We start from the raw sequence: 18656 nt of genomic DNA, 5'->3' as shown, positions 1-18656 counted from the left end.
GTGCATTTAATGTTAATATAAAATTAGTTAATAAATATTTTTATTTTGTCTTGGTTTCAGTTTCTAATACGGTGATCATAATATGTACAGCCAGCATAAGCAAAAGCTCTTTGAAGTACTCCATAATTTTTAAGAATGTAAAGAGATTCTAAGACCAAATAGTTTGAAACTGCTACTTTAAGTTAAGGCTTAGTTTCTGTGATATTAAATGTGCCTTGGAAATAATGTATGGATATTTGTACAAAAACAAGTAATTGATTTGATTTTTACACCAGTTATTAAGTATGGATAAAAACAACAGCGTCAGAACTAAACCCTATAGAATTCAAGTTTTGTACCTTATAGGTTAACCCAAATCTTTCTTATTCAAGGATTTATGCAGTCACTCATTCAAATATTTTCATTTAAGTCATTATTTGTTTTGAAGCTTGAGAAAGAAGCAGTGAAGGATGCAGTTTTAAAAGCCATAGAAGAAGAAAGAAAAAATTTGGAAAAAGCTCATGCTGAAGAAAGGGAGTTATGGAAGACTGAGCATGCAAAAGATCAAGAAAAAGTATCTCAGGCAATTCAAAAAGCTATACAAGAACAAAGAAAAATAAGTCAGGTTAGTAAAATTCACTCTTTATAAATACTTCCTTTTTCCTTATTTTTCTCAAAATGAAATTTCCTTATTATTATTTTATCTTAAAATCACCATAGTGGACATATCAGTATTAATTATTTTGCCTTTGATAGTAATATTTTAAACTAATAATTTTTAATGTATCAGTGTATTTCTCCTTTCTGATATTGCAAATCCTATAATTTTATCTTTTTACCATTTTTTTAAAAAGTCAGAATCCAAACTTATGTTTAGTTATTGCAACTACACAAAACTCCGGTTTAATTTTTTTTTATTTTTTCACAAATACATACATATACACACACAATCAATGCAAAATAATATATATAGGTAGAAAACAGTTTGATTCTCTTAATTATGTCTTATTTATGTATCTGTATGATCCGTAGCTGGTACTGATAATTAGTAGTACTTCACAGATGATCCCTGTGGTTTCATAAACGGTATTATGTATCAACAAGTATGGCCTACATACAAAATAACTTTTGTCTACTTAAGTGAACAGTTAAAAACTACAGTACTTTCATTTTCCATAATTGAATTTGCATGGCTCTATTTTCCATATTTCTAGTCTTTTCGTAACAGAGGCACTGAAATACCTGAATAAATTCCCCCTTAAAGAAGTGTAAAGAGCAAAAAATAACATTTGTAGAAGTCTTTGTTTTCCATGATAAAAGTGTTACATACCCTACCATTGTTTATTCAGTCATGCATTATCAATGTAGCTAAAGCACCTAACATTTACCAAACAACCCAGAAGACTTTCTTACAATTCGTTAGCTAATCTTCATGAAGCCTTAAAAATGTCAATGCTTTTAATATCCAGGATAAATGTTACACACTTTTTAAAAAAAATGTCACTTAAATTTATTGTCAAGCACATAGTCACCCATTTGCTATAAAAACTAAACAGATCTTTTTGTAGTATTTGTCATAAGAAAACAGTAGTGTAGTGACAGATCTTATTTTATTATTTATTTGCTTTTTTCTGTTAGAGTAATGATTACTTTGTAATTCTTTTGTTGTTAGTATCATTGAATACATATTGAGCACATATTGTTTATAAGATGTTTAATTGTCATTTGGTTGGAATTTGATGCTGGTAAGGTCACGATCTTTGGTTAAATTCTGACTTGGGAGCATTTACTTAAAACTTTTTGTAGCCACAGACCACTCCTCTAACCTCACATAGATGTGGACTCTTAGTCACCATGAACTTGGGCAAGAGGGCATGAATAAATCTGCACATGTTCATCACTCCAACAGAAAAGTATATATCATAAAGGGCATAATTCTCTGCTGGTTTGTCAGGAGCATTCTTGCCTACAGAAAACACTATAATATATGATATACTTTAACATCTGTTTGCCACAGTTTCAGAGCTGTGAAGATAATCCAAGCCTGTCATGAATAAATGCATTGTATTTATTTTCTTCCAAATGTTTCCATATTTTAGGTGCATGTGAGAAAGTGAGTATGTGTGTGTGGTATGTGTGTCTGTGTGTGCTTAACTGCTTTGTGGCTAAGGGAATTGAACAGAGAACATATATAACAGAAAAACAATGTTTCCGGTTAACTCTGGGGCTTTCAAATGTGAGGTCGTAAATGTCAAGTGTATTCTGTCTTCTTAAATAGCTGCTTTCATTTTCATGTAGTTGCAGTTAAGAAACTACAACCAAACAATTGTCACTCCATTAGCCCCTTAGAGATTCATAGTTCTAGTTTAGAAAATTGACAAATTACTTCTCTTGGGAGCCATACGAAGTTCCTATCTTTGGTTTATTTAGGCCAGTAGGGTAAGCAAACAAATTGACATGGTCAGACTTACTTTTTTCAGTGTTTCACATTAATAATTGGAGTGACTGCCTGCCATCTCCCAGGGACTGTACTTATTTCTGGTGATGGAATAGTAAGAAAAGAACCAACAACTTGCCTGACTTCTTGTGGAGAAGACTGATAGGAAAGTATTCAAGCCTAACAGAGTGTGAAATAGTATTCAGTGTCATGAATTAAAATGAAGCTGGGCACCATCAAGAGAGTCAGGGAACCTCAACGGGGGAGTCAGGGAAGGGCTCTAAGGAGTCAGCATTTGAGCTGAGGCCTGCATGGAAGTCAGGAGTTTACTTTGTGACTCGTTGGGGAGAGAATGTTTCAGGCAGGGGCATAGCAAGTACTAAGGCTCTGCGGCAGAAAGATCATTGGTGTAATTAAAACTGTATGGTACTGTTATGGATACAGAACAGGTAGACCATTGGATAAGTTTGGAATACAGAAGGATGTAAAATTTTCTGCAATTCATAGATCTATAAAGATGATAGTACAAATTAAGTAGGATAAGTTACTGTAGCAAATAGCAAATCATGGGCTTTAATCTGAGTTGCATGGAAAGGGGCCCATACAAGTCTGTGAAATTCTGCAAAACTATGGATATGTATAGACTTTTCTGCAGAAATGGTCCATAGTTTTTAATTAGATTCTCAAAAGTATCTTAACTAATTAACCCAGAAAAGATTGAAGATAATTGTAACTGGCCACCCATTTCTTTCTGGGCTTTGTACAGGTAGATTAAATGTTCAAACTTGCAAACTTAATGTATTAAAAAGCAATTGAACAAATACTGATATTCTTAGAAATGGAGAGTCTAAGCACTTCAGGAATGATAGACTAAAGATCTCTGCAAATTACCTTCTCTGTAGAGGGAATGATAATACTAGCAAAATTGTCAAAATCAACTTTTTCAGAACTCTGAATATTAACCAAAGGTTTCAGTAACCCAAGGAGTATTTTATTCAGCAAAAATAGATAAAGCTCGGGACGCCTGGGTGGCTCAGTTGGTTAAGCAGCTGCCTTCGGCTCAGGTCATGATCCCAGCGTCCTGGGATCGAGTCCCACATTGGGCTCCTTGCTCAGCAGGGAGCCTGCTTCTCCCTCTGCCTCTGCCTGCCATTCTGTCTGCCTGTGCTCGCTTTCTCCCCCTCTCTCTCTCTGATAAATAAATAAAATCTTTAAAAAAAAATAGTTAAAGCTCACTAAGAACATCAAGATTTGTAGATTTTAGCTTGCTTTACTACCACCCTCTTTTCTCTAGTTGCATAGTAGATTTAAAAAGTAATAGCTTCACAACAATGATAGCTATGAAAAACAGCAGTGTAGAAGCCACTGGAATGGGCAGACTAAATTTGGAGCTCCACACACACAAAAAAACCTTTCTCCAGGGAATTGGTTTGACCTATCTGATAGCTTCCCAGAAAGTCCCCATTTGCTTAGAGCTTGCGTATTGGGAGAGCCCTAATCTTCATATTGTTTGTGAAAAACAGTAAGTGGCAATTGTTTAACCTGTGCCTGAGACAGAAATACCACTTGGTCAAACAAGCCCAGCCAAAAAACTTAAAAGGGACATTTGGGAAATGTGATTATTATAGGTGGCTTTGAAAAGCTCCAACTTTTAAAAATAATCCTGGATTTCTTGAGGGCCATGCACATGCACTAGGTTGTGCACCTGCCCAGGAAAGACCTGAGAATACCTTAATCTCTCACCACTGACTGATTTTGATTCTGTTCAAGCAAAAAGTGAAGGCTGAGACAGAATTGTAAACTGTCAGTGTTAAAGGTGTTACCCAGCACCCACACTCCCCGGTAAAATGATGGATCGCTTATCTAATTCAAGGTATTTAAGGAATTCACTATCTAATTATTTGCTGACCACCTGGCTAACCCAGCAGAGACCTCAATGGCTATACATGACAAAAAATACAGACTTTGCAGAATTAGGTTAGGAAAGTTACTAGACAAATAACAACAAGAACAAGGACTCCTGGGAGCTGAAAGAGATCTGATTTCTAGAATTGCTATATTATATTATTTTACTGTCCATTTTTATCAACAGTAGGCGATATGCAAAGAAACAAGAAGGTATGGCTCATGTACAGCAAAACCAAAGCAGTCAATGGAAGATACGTTGATATTGGACTTAACAAGGACAAATCTGCTAGTATAAATATGTTAAAAGAATTAAAGGAGATCATTTCTCCAGATTTATAAGCCTCCTCATCTTATACATTATGTGTATGTATGCTCTTCATAAAGTAGCACTAGAAATTGTTGAAGGACTGCTCTGTTTTTAAAAGTGCCCTTCTTTGTTGTAAAAACAAGATTGCAGATACATGGGTGTACGCTTATTTTCTTCCTACTATTACCTGCAACTCAGAGAATACTTGTCATTTGTTGGAGGGGAAAAGACCCTAACCTCCTATCTTGCAGTTTATAATTCTCTTACACCATATATCAAATTCAAATACCTACTTATCTGACTGACCTTCCCACTGAACTGAGAACTTCCTAAGTGTCTCAATCGTATTTATGCTGTGGAGGCCCTAGCCTAATATGTAGCTTATAGAATGTGTTCCAGAAAACTAATCATGGTCCTTAAATATCAGGATCCAAAATATCATACAATTAACTTGGGAAGATGACTTATAAGACTTAATTGTATTCACCCAAAATTCTCAAGTAAATACATAGACATCATTTCATTAATTAATCAACATTAATTCCATAGAAAGGCAGATTGGAAAAAGCAATAAAGTACTACAGTTTGGTTTGTAAAAAACTCCTTAATTAATTATTCTAAGTTACCTAAGTTACAGGACCAGAAATATAGTTTATAAATAGACTTTACCCCTAGGCTTCTAGAGATAGGAATGTGAAATTCTGCCTCTTGAGCTTGTCCATACCCTTATAATCATGGGATTTTAACTGTGAGTTTCAGATTTGTATTTAATGTCCTTGTTACTACTTAAGGAAAATACCTGGAATGTTAGATATTGCAGAAGTTGACAGAGTGTCATTGTTTCTTTTAACTTTAACAGAAAACAATAATAGTTCTCTATGTTTACATTTCACTTAACTGGCTTTATTCTCTACAAGTATTTTAGGCTGCTAACTAAGAACCTATTTTTATGGAAGTCTATACAATAGGAGTGGTAGTGGTGGTGGGACGGCAACAACTTTTAACAGTAGCAAGGTCACTAATTCACTTCTAAGTACCAGATCGTTCTCTCCTGGTTTTTTTCATGTGTGATTTCATATAATACTCAAAAGAGGCAGAAATGATATCTCCACTTTTACAAATGCAGAAATTAAATCTTAGATAGATTGTGTAACTCCTTAGAAGAGACAACAGGCTGTATTCAGATTAGAGGGCGTTACTGCGAAGGCAGTAATCTACGCTGTTCCGCCTCCCACTGTTCTATCCTATGATAAAGCACACATTGCTCTCAATGCTTATTTCATCTATAGGTAATTTCAGTCACAAAAACTCAAAGGGGCTATTTACTATTTCTTTATTTATTCAGTAATATTTATGGAGTATCTACCATGCATCAGCTCTGTTGGAGGTTCTGGGCATACAGCATCAAAGAAGATAGACAAGGTCCGTAGGCACTCATGGAACTTACACCCAAATTGAAAAAGACTTACAGTGAATAGGGCAATTCCGTATAGTGATATGAACTGTGGAAAGGGTTATGTGTTTCACTGAGAATGGGTGGTAGAGGTTTTATTTAGATAAGGAAATTAGGGAAGAAGCCAGACTCAAAAAATTTACATGTTACAATTCTACTTGTATGAAGCTTTGAAGAAGGCAAAATGATTTAAGAGGAAAGAAATCAGGCGTTGTGGGGGGGGAGTACTTTTTGAAAGTGATAGAAATATTTTAATCATAATTGTGATGATTACATTTGATGTTTTACCAAATTACATATTTTATAGTGATGCATCTTCTTAATGTATATAAATACTACTTTAATAAAACTTTTTTTTAAACAAATAACCACCAAAATAAATTCTTGGCTATATGGCAATTTGAGATGGTGAGGAGGTTTGAGTTTCATGGGGATAAATAATGTAATTTGTGCATATTAAATTTGAGGTGCCTATTCATAAGCCTAGAGGAAATGGTGAGTAGGCAGTTAGAAGTGTGTGTCTGGACAGGTGTGTTGTTAGGGCTGGAGAGCAAAACTTGGGATTAATAACGACAGAGATGGTGTCAAAGCCAAATACATAAAAAACAAAACTTTTCTGGATGGGCGGAACTTTACATGACATTCTCTCACTGAATGTAGCCATCTTCTACCTAGGAAAAATATGGCCACATCAGATTAACTGTGTAATAGTGGAAATAGTCTCATACTTAGGAGGGTTGTATTTCAAGGAATATTGTGAAGGTGTTGAAGTTACTGGTGCTTTCTGTATCACACTGCTACCCAGATTAAGTGGCCAGAGCTTCATTCCAGTTTCTAGGAAGCTCAGGGTTATGAGTCTAAACAGCAGCTCCTTCCACCCTCTGCCCACCACCTGTCTGGTTTCCGAGGCCAGCACGCATTCCTTCCCTTCGTTCTTCCCGAGTCTGTTGTACCCATACAGCCTGAAGAATACTGTCTGGGGAACTACAGACTGTTTGAATACTGACTAAGGGGACTGACATTATCAAAGCTAGGAAGCTATCTTTTTAATTCTAAGATTCAGGTCATTTCATAGCACTCAAAGTTAATTAAAAGAATTAAAATAAAATTTATTTTATCCAAAAATATAACAGAATTAATAGCAATTAGCAATTTTGACCACTAAGTCACACTAGAAATAAGGAAAAAGATGGAGTTCTGCAAAGGGAAAAACAGTGTAAACTTAAGTAACTAAAATTACTCTGACAAAAGTAAGGAAGACAAAGAGCTTTTTGGCTTTATAATTTACCTATAGATTTTCTCTGTGTTAATACTGGCACTAACTGAAGAGATAATGTTAAACTATGACAGAAAATGCAATTCCTAAGGATTGGGGCACATATTTCTCTGAATTGATTTGATAGATAATTTTGTTTGGCCTTCATCATAAATTAAGACTAAGTCAGTGTGTGGATTGAATGAAGAAAGTTAATGACTCTGAATTTTTTGGTTTTCATAGTAAATGAATTCTGTGTCCCTTGAAAATTGTTAACAAAAGGAAAGTACATTTGTTACTGACACCAAAAAGGGCAAAAAGAGGAGTCATTAATTTTGCTGTTCTAGCAAAGTCCTGTAAAAGGACTCCAGGGCATACAGACACTTAAACGATGTCTGACGTTGGAAGCTCTTCATAATAGTTTATAACCACAGCCACTGTAATTTGGGGTTATGTTTCCCCCAAAGCCACAGACATTACAATCAGTGGTTAAATTTTCTTTAAGAAATTCAGCATTGCCACCTGACCCTTCTTTTAAAAAAGGAAATAGCATTTCTATTTTAGCTTAGGCCAGATAATTTCACAACACTGAAATAATTTTTCTGTATTGACTTACTTAGCTTTGATTCAGTAGTTTGTTTGAAAGGTTTTTTCGTAAAACTTTGATAGCCACCTAGTTAATTAAAGGTAAAATCTTAATCACATTTTTTTCAAAATTATTGTACTTAGGGACAAGTAACAAATAGTGCATCAATTATCTTCTCATCTCTGAAGACCTTTCCCTCCTGCTATATTTCCTATTTTCATTCAGTGAGATAACTATCTACCAAGTTTCCCAGTCCAGACAACTGGAGATTTTCCTAAACTCTCCCTCTCTCAACCCCATTTTGATACATTAAAACCTTTCCATTTTACCTGATGGAATCCTTAAGTGTACAAACCTCTGGCCTGCCATCACTGACTTCATCGTGGTTCTGATTGTTTACCTTGACCACCTACATCAATTTCTTGGCTTCCAGTTTTGTCCCCTTTCAATTTGGAATAAGAAAATGAATGAACTTTAAATTCTTTAGTATCTCCCCATAGCCTACAGGATCACATTCAAGCTACTTAGCATGAACTATAAATCTTTCAGCACGTGAAACAGAAACTTTCAGTGACCTGGTCCCTACCTATTCAGTTCATCTGCTGCCATTCTCCTTCACATCTCGTGCTTTTAGTACCAAACTGCTGGTACTCATATCATGCTGTTTGATGGCATTGGGCCTTAGTCACACTGTACCTTCAGCCTAGAATACCATCACTTTCCTAACTTGCAAAACCTACTCATATCTAATAACTTAGCTTTTTTTTTTTTTTACTCCACAAAACTTTTTACATTTCTTAGATTAAATCAAGTGTTCTTTCCTCTTCTTTGACATTCAGTATATAACTATACCACTAGGCATATTATTTTTAAAGATTATGTTTCTCCGTTTTCTCCCCTAGATTTAAGCACCCCAGAAGTAGGAGTTGAGTCTGAAAACTGCAATAGGTTATAAGATGGTATAGAACCAACATTGTTTTAAGGAGACCTATTAATCTTTTAAAAATGTACTTGATCTCCATCAGTAAGTACAATTTAGCTCTGTTAGAGTTTTGGCTGCCTTTAAGTGATACATTTTACCAAAAGTGGGATCACCAAAAACAGTGCTTTGGTTGTTGTCATCCTTTAAAAACATATTAATCAGATAGTCTGTGGGGTGCCAAACTGACATGATTCTTATTGTTATTCAAGGAAATAGTAATCGGAGGAAAAAAAAAAAGAGTGATTACATTTAGCTTCAGCAAAGGATTACTTTGAACAGCTTGTGTAGATTTGCAGTAAAGTGATGAGTGGATGCATGATTCCAAATAGAATTTTTAGGTAAAGTCGTATACTTTCTTTCACTGGTCTGATGGAAGCATTGCATTCATTTCCATATCCATGTTTTAAGAGAGATATTGCCAAATCAGAATGAGATCATCTTAGACGTTTATTGGTGTTCCCTTAGCAATTGTTCCTCCATTCCCAAAGTGATTCTTTCTATCTCTTAGCCATGTGGTTTAGGTGAGATTTAACCTACTTTCTAATTTTATGCATAAGCCCTTATTTACGTAGGCTAATAATGATTATGTCCTACCCCTATGTTAGCAGGTTCTAAGAATTCACACATTTTCTGAGTCAAGGCTGTAAGGCTCCATTTTGGAACTTGCTTCCTCAGCTATATAAACACTGTGGGAAAAATCCTTGGAACTGTTAATAACCCCTTTGGGACCATATGTGTAGAACTATTATGAGAATGGATCCTACCCGAAAGGCAGAGCTAAGAATTGGAAATGGAGAAATTTGCATCCTTGATCATATCACTTGAACACTAATGGAAGCTTACCCTTAGTTCTTTCATGTGAGGTTGCAAATTCTTTTTAAAGTCAGTTCGTGAATTTTCTGTTACCCTGTGATCAAAAGAATAACTGATTACCAAAGTAAATATGCCAAGAAGTAGGTGGGATTGGGTGTGAGTCCTAGCCTGTGCTGAAGGAACCTTAACCACTTTTTAAAAATGTATGAGACTCCATTTTCAGATCTGTAAAGTGGGATTAATAATACCTGCTTTACAGAGTTGCTATGAGGCCCTTGGAAACGTTTTAAAATGAAAACTGAGATTTATGCAACAGCTTTAGTCACTATAAATGTCATGTAAAAAAGTATTGTGGGCAGATCAGTAACAGAGAAGGAAACCTTGTCACAACTATAGAAGGTATTGGAATATTTAGTTGAGAGAAGAGAAAAATAAAGGTATGGTAACATTCTTCACCTGTTTGAAGGACTATCATAAAATGAGTTTTTTTCTATTTAGTGGCGGGGGGGGTATATGTTAGAAGAAGTAGGTAAAATAAAAATTTAACTGTACAGTATAAAGCTACCAAATCACAATTTATCTACCAAAAAATTTTATCCAGGATTTTGACGAATGGATTGGGTGGAAGATTGAAGAATGTATATATTGAAAATATAATTTCCACTGTCATTTTTTTGGTTTAGGGGATCTGTTTGACTTTCATGTCATTATAGTTACATGGTAATTTCCAGGTCCACAGATTTATAACTAATTACTAACATTCCGGAAATCGGCCATTCTTATAGTCATTGAAAATGCGCTCTTAGAAATAATTACTGTAAAACCCCTTTTAAAATATTTATATTGCCATTTTTAAAACACATGATTTAAGGAGATAGTTTGCTTAACTTTGCTGTGTCTTTTACACAGATCTCTGTTAGGTCCCAGAAACTTTAATTATAAGTATCATTGATGAGTCATCAATAAAGGCCCAGCTGAAGTTCATTCACTTACTTCATGTAGTGTCTAGAACATAGTCTGAGTTGTTGCCCAGATGGCTGCCGGTGTTGATATGTCACTAATACTATTATTATTATTATTATTATTATTATTATTATTATTAAAACCATCTTAACCACCTTTGTCATTTTAATACCTAGCTGAGTGCTAAGAATAACAGTGAGTGAAGGTTTATTGTGATTAGGGAAGGCAATAGTTTCCCAGCTGCATCAAGGTGCCCTGGGTGCTGCAGGATGTTTTCAGTATTAGAGGGCAGCACACAGATACTTGGGATCTTTTGGAAACCAGGTTAAACTACTAGATTGGCAGTACTGATTTGTCTTACATTCCTTTCTAGTACATCATGTCGTAGTGATGTTAGGTTTGGGGGTTGCTGTGATAAAAAGCAAGTATCGTGCAAATATCCCTGTGGAACAGGAAGTGAGAGTGTCATTGTCTGATCTTATGCCAGGAAGCTATGAAATTCCTGCTATGTACAGAACTCTTATGAATAAGGAATTTGGGTTAATGATGAAATTAAAGTATTTGTGTTTCGGTTTTTGTATATCAACTTTTCAAATGGCTCCTGTGTTATGACATAACCAGTTAGTAAATGAAACAATTAGGTATTTCTTTTGGCCTGGAGGGCACGGTAGAAAAAATTATTGAGGCAACAAGGGAGCTGTGAACTGAGAAAGTTTGGAAAGATTTACTCTAGGATGCTCCCACCACACAGTTGCTCTTGGGAACACATATATAAGTTACAATCCCTACCCTTAAATAGATTTTCTTTGCATTGGAGAAACAAATTGACTTATTTATTGAAGATGAATTTGAATTGTGCATCTGTACTCTGTACCAGATACTATATTAGGTTCTAGTCATAAAGAATATGAACTGTAATAAATATAATCCCTGATTTCAAAGAGATCTCAAGTTGGTAATAGATAGGTAAAGCAGCTATTACAGTGGTGAGTCGTGGAGTGCTTTGAGATATAAAATATAGGTTGTTGCTCTTTGAACACCTACAAGGGGTGCTAAACCCACCACCCTGTGAAAAGACGTGGAAGGTCTAAAGCATTTCAGGGAACATTACAGTTGATGCTGCTCAGACTGATTTGTGCAGAAGGAGTACATTTGATCATCACAGGAGAAGGCTAAGGGGAACTGACTTCCACCAGAGAGAGCATGGCATGTCCAGGGAACTGCATATCAGATACTTGCTATAAGCATGACAAATGATAGTTTTTGCAGAGATTACAAATGTGAATGAAACTGCCACTGTGTTCAGTGACCTTACAGTGAACTAGGGAATGTGTCAAGTGCATAAATTGCTCCAGTGTGAGGAAGGATGAGATGCATGATAAAGCACAAATGGCTGAGGCATTTGAATAGAAATTATAATAGTGGTTATCTCTGGTGGGCAAAAGCATGAGAGAACTTTCTGCAATATCTAATTGCTCTTTATCTTGATCTGGGTGGTAGGCGAATGGGTGTATGTGTATATGAAAATCCACTGAGCTGTACATACACTTAAGGTTCGTGCATTTCAGTATGTGCAAATTTTTTTTAAAGCTATGCACAAAGGAAAAATAATGTAGTCATTATTAAAATAGTTATTTACTTAAAATTGTGAGAAACATGTAAGTGATGCTTCAAAGGAAAATCATAGTCTTAAATCATGTATTAGAAAATAGAAAAGACTGGAAAAGAATGGGCTAACACCCAACTTACTAATACAGTTCGAAAAGAAAGAATAGGATAATCCAAAGAAAATAGGAAGGAAATAAAGTTTATGACAGAAATTTACAACGTAAATTGTAAAGTTTCAAAATATTATCATTTCTTAAAAAAGACATAAAATTCACAAATCTTTGACAAGATTGATGAAGATGTTATTAGTGAACATTGTCAGAATGAATCAAGTGACCTAAAATAGATGAAATGCAGATTTTAAACGTGATATAAGCAATATAAATCAGTTAGTACCAATCAGCTGTAAAGCTTAGACAAGATGAAAACTTGTCAAGAAAAATATAAATTGCAGAACTGAAGCAAGAAGAATTAGAAATGCGGAACAGTTCTATAGCTATAGAAGAAACTATAGTCTAAAAATAATCATGTATCTTTAGAAATAAATGTAGATATACACTTGTTTCCAGTAGATAAAACTCAATTCACCTCTGCTTGATTATTGGCTGGGCTTAGTTTTTCATGTCTAATTGAATAAATTATAAAAGGGAAAAAATGTTTTCACTTTATAGCCATAAAACCTGGCTATAAAAAACCATGTTAACCAAATGATCAAGGTTAACACAGCTAGTGATAAATTATGTTTAAGGCCACACTCCCCTCATACGATATAATGAGAAGCATGCTTCAGCTCTGTGGTATTCTTCCCCCAAATCAGAACCCTAGTCTAATTATGAGAAAAAAAGAGAGAAATCCAGATTTCTTCAAAATACCTGAAAAGTGTTAAGGAAAGACTGAGAAACTGTCAGAAGTTAGAAGAGACTAATGAGATATGATGTCTGAATGCAACATTTTACCCTGAATTAATCCCAGAACAGAAAAAAGACATTAGTGGAAAACCTGGTGAAATACAAATAAAATCTATAATCTATTTATTATTATCGTGTGATGTTAATTTCTTTTTAAAAAATTAATTATTTTTATTAACAAATAATTTTTATTTGTCCCAGGGATACAAGTCTGTAAATCATCATCAGGCTTACACATTTCACAGCATTCACCATAGTGTGATGTTAATTTCTTATCTTGATAAATGTTGTAAGATAATTATGTAAGATGGAAAAATGGCTAAGGTTCTCCATAAGTAGTATGAAACCTTTCACCTTACATAATTATATAAGATGTTACTATTAGGGGAAATTGGGTAAAATGTGTATGAGAACTCTTGTACTACCTTTGCAAGTTTCTGTAAATCTAAAATTATTTCCAAGTAAAAAGTTTAATACATTTTTCCTAACACATATCTTGTTAAAAAGAACAGACAGTGTATGCGTTTTTGTCCACCCCCTTCTAAAACTCCACTGAAATAAAAAGTAGTGAAATGAAACCCTAAATTAGAAACTGAGAAGACCAGTATATATTGTAGAAACTCCTGAAGGCTTGTTTGTGGCACCAGAAACTTCTGGATGTGGGAATGAAGGGGAGAACTCAACTAGAAGGAAAGACTGAAAGTCTATTTAATAAGCAGTTAGGCCCCCACACATTTTTTCCACAACTGACAGAAACCTTAGGTTAATTCTCTGGAAAAAAATAAAATGTAGGGTCTCTGGACCAGGGATAACCAAGGCAAAGTGGACATGGGGTTGGGGGGAGAGCAAGGTGAAAAGTTTCATACTACTTATGGAGAACCTTAGCCATTTTTCCAACCCAGCTCTCAGAATGTCTACAACCAGACAGGAAATTGGAAGATTCTTTTCTGAGGAATTTAGACAGCCCAAGATAAAAGACCTAAATGTATTGGTATCAGAAATTGCCCCAAGGAAACAACCGAGCCAGATTACTCTGCTATTAAGATCACAGTCCATAAACCACAACTGCAAGCACAGAGATGTTACTCAGCATTTTAGTGCTCTCCTCTTTAAACACGAGCAAATAGTCAAGTATGAACAGATAACTTCCCTGAAAAACAGGAAATAAAACACTCTGTAAAGTGTGGAAAGTTAAAAAGAAACTTGTTAAGGTTTTTAAAGGTAAGAGAAGATTTTACATCTATGAAACAGGAAGGGGATGCTATTTTTAAGCCAAATAAAAGATTAGAAATCTAAAATGTACTAGAAAGTTTAAAAAAAAAGATGAAGTTGTAAAGTCTTCCAGAGACAAGGATATTAAAAAGAAAAAAAAAAAAAAACCCTCAAAAAACAAAAACAAAATAGGAGTGGAAAGAGGAGAAAATTAGCCAGCTTAGGAGTTTCATTAGCTGAATCAAACGATTCTTGAAAAACAGAAAACAGAATGCAAGAAATAATGTATTTTTAGTATTATTATTATTAAAGTAAATCTCCCAAATTGAAGGACATGAGTTTTTCATGAAGAGCATGAGATTGTAAGACCTAAGTTTCTAAATAGACCTATAACTAGGTTTGTCATGAAATTTTTGAGAAATGGGAATAAAGAACATGTGTAAGACTTTTTAGAGAAGAAAAAAAACTTACACAATTGAAGAGGTATCAGAATCAAACTTCTCAAAAACCTTTAAAACTGAAAAAATTTCCAAGCTAGAAATCCACACTTAGCCAAACTATAAATTAAGTGTAAGGGTAGAACAAAGTCATTTTTCAGACAAAGGAAATATCAAAACTTTTATTTCCCATGTGCCTTTTCTCAAGAATCTCCTACAGGACGTACTCTGTCAAAACAAAGGAGTAAACCAAGAAAGAAGAATTCAATGGTATCCAGAAAGCTGGAGTTGTAGTTCAAGAGCCATGTAGTGAATTTCCAGAAATACACCTGAGAGAGATCCAAATTAGACAGTTATGTAACAGACCTAGAGAACAACCAATCCAGTATGGAAATATGTCCACGAGATATGTCTCCAATGCAATAAACATAATAGAAGGCCTGATATCTTTGAATATACTGAGATGATGATGTTTGGACAATTAGACAAGAATTTGGGAATCCATTCATAATGTTTTTTCACTCAGGCCAGTATAATGTGGCTGAAGTAACATAGGATCATCAGAAGACATTCTTCGGCAACTCTGTCCAGATGCTAGGTAACAATGCCTGAGCTAGTCTGCTAGAGCTTGGGAGAGCACAAGAAGGAGAAACAAGCCTTCCTACCTGAGGCTACTCAGTAGTGGCAGCCACATCAGCCCCAACAGTTGACTTCATGTGCATGGAAGACCCCAGCCAAGACTAACAGTACTGTACAGTTGAGTCCAGCCCAGGTGGCCGACTTGGAGAATCATGACCTTAATCAGGGATTGACAGTCTTTCTCTGTAGAGGATCATATAGTAATAGTTACAGGGTTTATGGCCTATCAAGGCTTAATCAAGAATATTATGTAGGTGCTTACATAACAAGAGGGTAAAAACTTTATAAATTTTATTGATTAAATTCAAAATCTAATGATTATTTATTTTAGAGAGAGCGCTTGAGCAGGGGGAGATGCAGAGGCAGAGAATCTCAAGCAGACTTCCCACTGAGCATGGAGCCTGACACAGGACTCGATCTCAGGATCCTGAGATCATGACCTGAGCCAAAAACTGAGAGTCAGACACTTAACCAACTGAGCCATCCACATGCGCCAATAATATTTGTTAATAACATAAATCCAGTGACTATAGGATTTTCCTTGGTGAAGATAACATTTTGCTTAATTGTGGTTCAGAGTGAGATACACCTATCATGAAAAATGGCTAAAAACTCATTAATGCTGATATGTTATGAGATTCTACATATATCATCTTTAAAAATGCCTAATGCAGGTAGGTACTATCAAATATTGATATCGTCAATGAGCATATGATTTTAATTGAGCATATTCATTACATTATAGAATTAGGTTATTCTATTATTATTTTACATTGAGCATATCACTACAGTGTAGGTTAATTACTTTCAGTTGAAAGTTGGGTGAAAGTTTCTTAACTGCACAGTAATTGGATTTTGAAATATAGACATTTTTGTTTGCATCAATGTCTAAGAAGCACTGATGGAACTGTAGTTTGAACTCATAAATTTGTATAGGAGTGGAAGTCTCAATTTTACTAACAGTAAGGCAGCTTGACTTGACTCATGATTCAAACACTCATTTTCTAAGGTACATTTTCACAACCATGTGCAACATTTTAAGTAATCTATAATTATGAAATATGCATACATTGTGTATTAAAAAAAAAAAAGAAACACACAGTTGCCCCAGAGAATTTCTGATAACTATGGTTTATAGCCCACAAACCAGGATTGAGTTGATCGCTGAAATTTGTTCCATAAATAATTTAACTGTGTTTATAATCCTTAACTAAAGTACCCTGAAAAAGAACAAATACCACAGATCATTTATTAGTTCATGATCCTACGATTACTGAAATGTATGGTAGGTTAATGGAAACTAAAGCATAGCTATACTTTTGAGCAATAAGGAGAAATTAAAAGTCTTAAATAAAATGTCACATAAACCTTTAGCCCTAAATGATATTCATCATGATGTATTTAATTGTTATAGCATAGAAACTGATTCCTAATCATTCAGTTTTTAAAGAAATTAGTATATAGAACTCTTTTTTCCACATTTAAAAACTAGCTGTGTAATCATTTGGATATGATTTCTTGCAGAGATCCTATTTTTTATTGCATATATTTTAGATAAAAATATTTAAGATAGGATGAGAAACATAACATATATTTTGACAGATCGCAACATATATGCAAATGGATGTCCCTCCAAACTATTGGCCTTACAGTGGTGGTTCTCAGCTGGTGGCAATCTAGTGAGTAGAGGTCAGAGATGCTGCTCACCCCAGGACATCCCCCCACACCTCCCAGCAAAGAATTATCAATCGTGCTGAGGCTGAGAAACCTGTCTTAGAGAATATACCGTGTTTCAGTGGCATAACCATTCCTAAAATATTCTGGAAAATACTCATTATAATCGCCTATTTGAATATATTCACTGGTGGCAAATCTTCATTCCCTGTGAGGTATATTCTATCTTAGACCAATCCGCATGTCTCATAGGGAAACAAAACATCTAGGCAGACATTCACAGACACTTTGTATACTTGCACATAAAATTCACTAATTCCCAACTAATTCAGAATTTGGTCTGGTTAGAAAATGGATGGCTTAACCTTTACATTTTATATATAGTCAGAGGAATGTATTTATTGGCAAGTATTTTTTAAGGATGGATTTCACAAGCTTGACTGTCACCGAATTTTCAACTGGAGAGGAGAGTTGAATTAAGGAACTTTTTTTGAAAATGGTTCTTTATCAGCTCAGAAAGCAAAGAGGATCCTCAAAAATGTGGATTGAGCGGATAATAAACTCTACACCCCCCCAAAAGCCAATGAAAGAATGGGTTAGCTAATTCTTCATGTTTTTTCTGGATATATCCCTTTTGTTTAAATTGAGGTTTTTGCTTTCAAACAAGTCTGGTCACATTTACTGGTATGACCCTTGCTACATAGAAATTCTGGTTGATATTTAGTGTGACATGGATTTGTCTTTTACATTCAAATAATCCAGGTCTACAGTTCTTATCTACAGTTCTAAAATTCCAGAAGCTCTGAAAGCTAAGGATTTTATAACTCAACTATTGGCAAAACCTGACCTGAACTGATGTGAATATCTTTATACTTTTAATTTACCCACTCTCTACTCCAGTACTATTTTTTTTTTAAAGATTTTATTTATTTATTTTGACAGAGAGAAATCACAAGTAGATGGAGAGGCAGGAGAGAGAGAGAGAGAGGGAAGCAGGCTCCCTGCCGAGCAGAGAGCCCGATGCGGAACTCGATCCCAGGACCCTGAGATCATGACCTGAGCCGAAGGCAGCGGCTTAACCCACTGAGCCACCCGGGCGCCCCATACTCTAGTACTATTAATGTGTTATATTTCAGGGGCTTAGTAATATATTTTGCCTTTCCAAAATACGAAAATTTCAAAGTTCAAATTAATGTGAAACCAGTAAGAATTCTAACAGTAGGTGATTTTAGTTTAAATAATTTTATTGGTTCTCATTTTTGTCTTCATAGGTTTTCAGCTTTAATCTTTACAAATAATTAAGGAAACAACAGCGCTCTATTATTTTATCAATGGAACTAAAGCTTAATATATTCAGTGGTTGAAGATAAAATGGTAACCATTTTTCGAAGTTACTGCCATTATAGGAATTAGCAGATTTGTGACTTCGTTATCTGTTTTAATAAATGAACCCCAAAAAACTTACGAGCATACCAGTATTGAAGTGGAATGAGGA

At 34.9% G+C, this 18656-nt stretch overlaps 1 protein-coding gene across 6 annotated transcripts in view; it reads left to right on the top strand.

The window, feature by feature from the left end:
* Positions 1–18656, top strand: part of CCDC91 (coiled-coil domain containing 91) — a 358743-nt gene that overhangs the window by 239987 nt on the left and 100100 nt on the right. For all 6 annotated transcript variants that reach the window (XM_032347556.1, XM_032347555.1, XM_032347558.1 and 3 more), the window contains one exon: positions 428–604. In XM_032347556.1, coding sequence (XP_032203447.1) covers positions 428–604 — 177 coding nt within the window. The remainder of the gene's footprint in view (positions 1–427; positions 605–18656) is intronic.

This window comes from Mustela erminea, chromosome 6 (genome assembly GCF_009829155.1).
Source record: "Mustela erminea isolate mMusErm1 chromosome 6, mMusErm1.Pri, whole genome shotgun sequence".
NCBI classification, from domain to species: Eukaryota; Metazoa; Chordata; class Mammalia; order Carnivora; family Mustelidae; genus Mustela; species Mustela erminea.
This window is presented reverse-complemented; position numbering and strand designations above follow the sequence as displayed.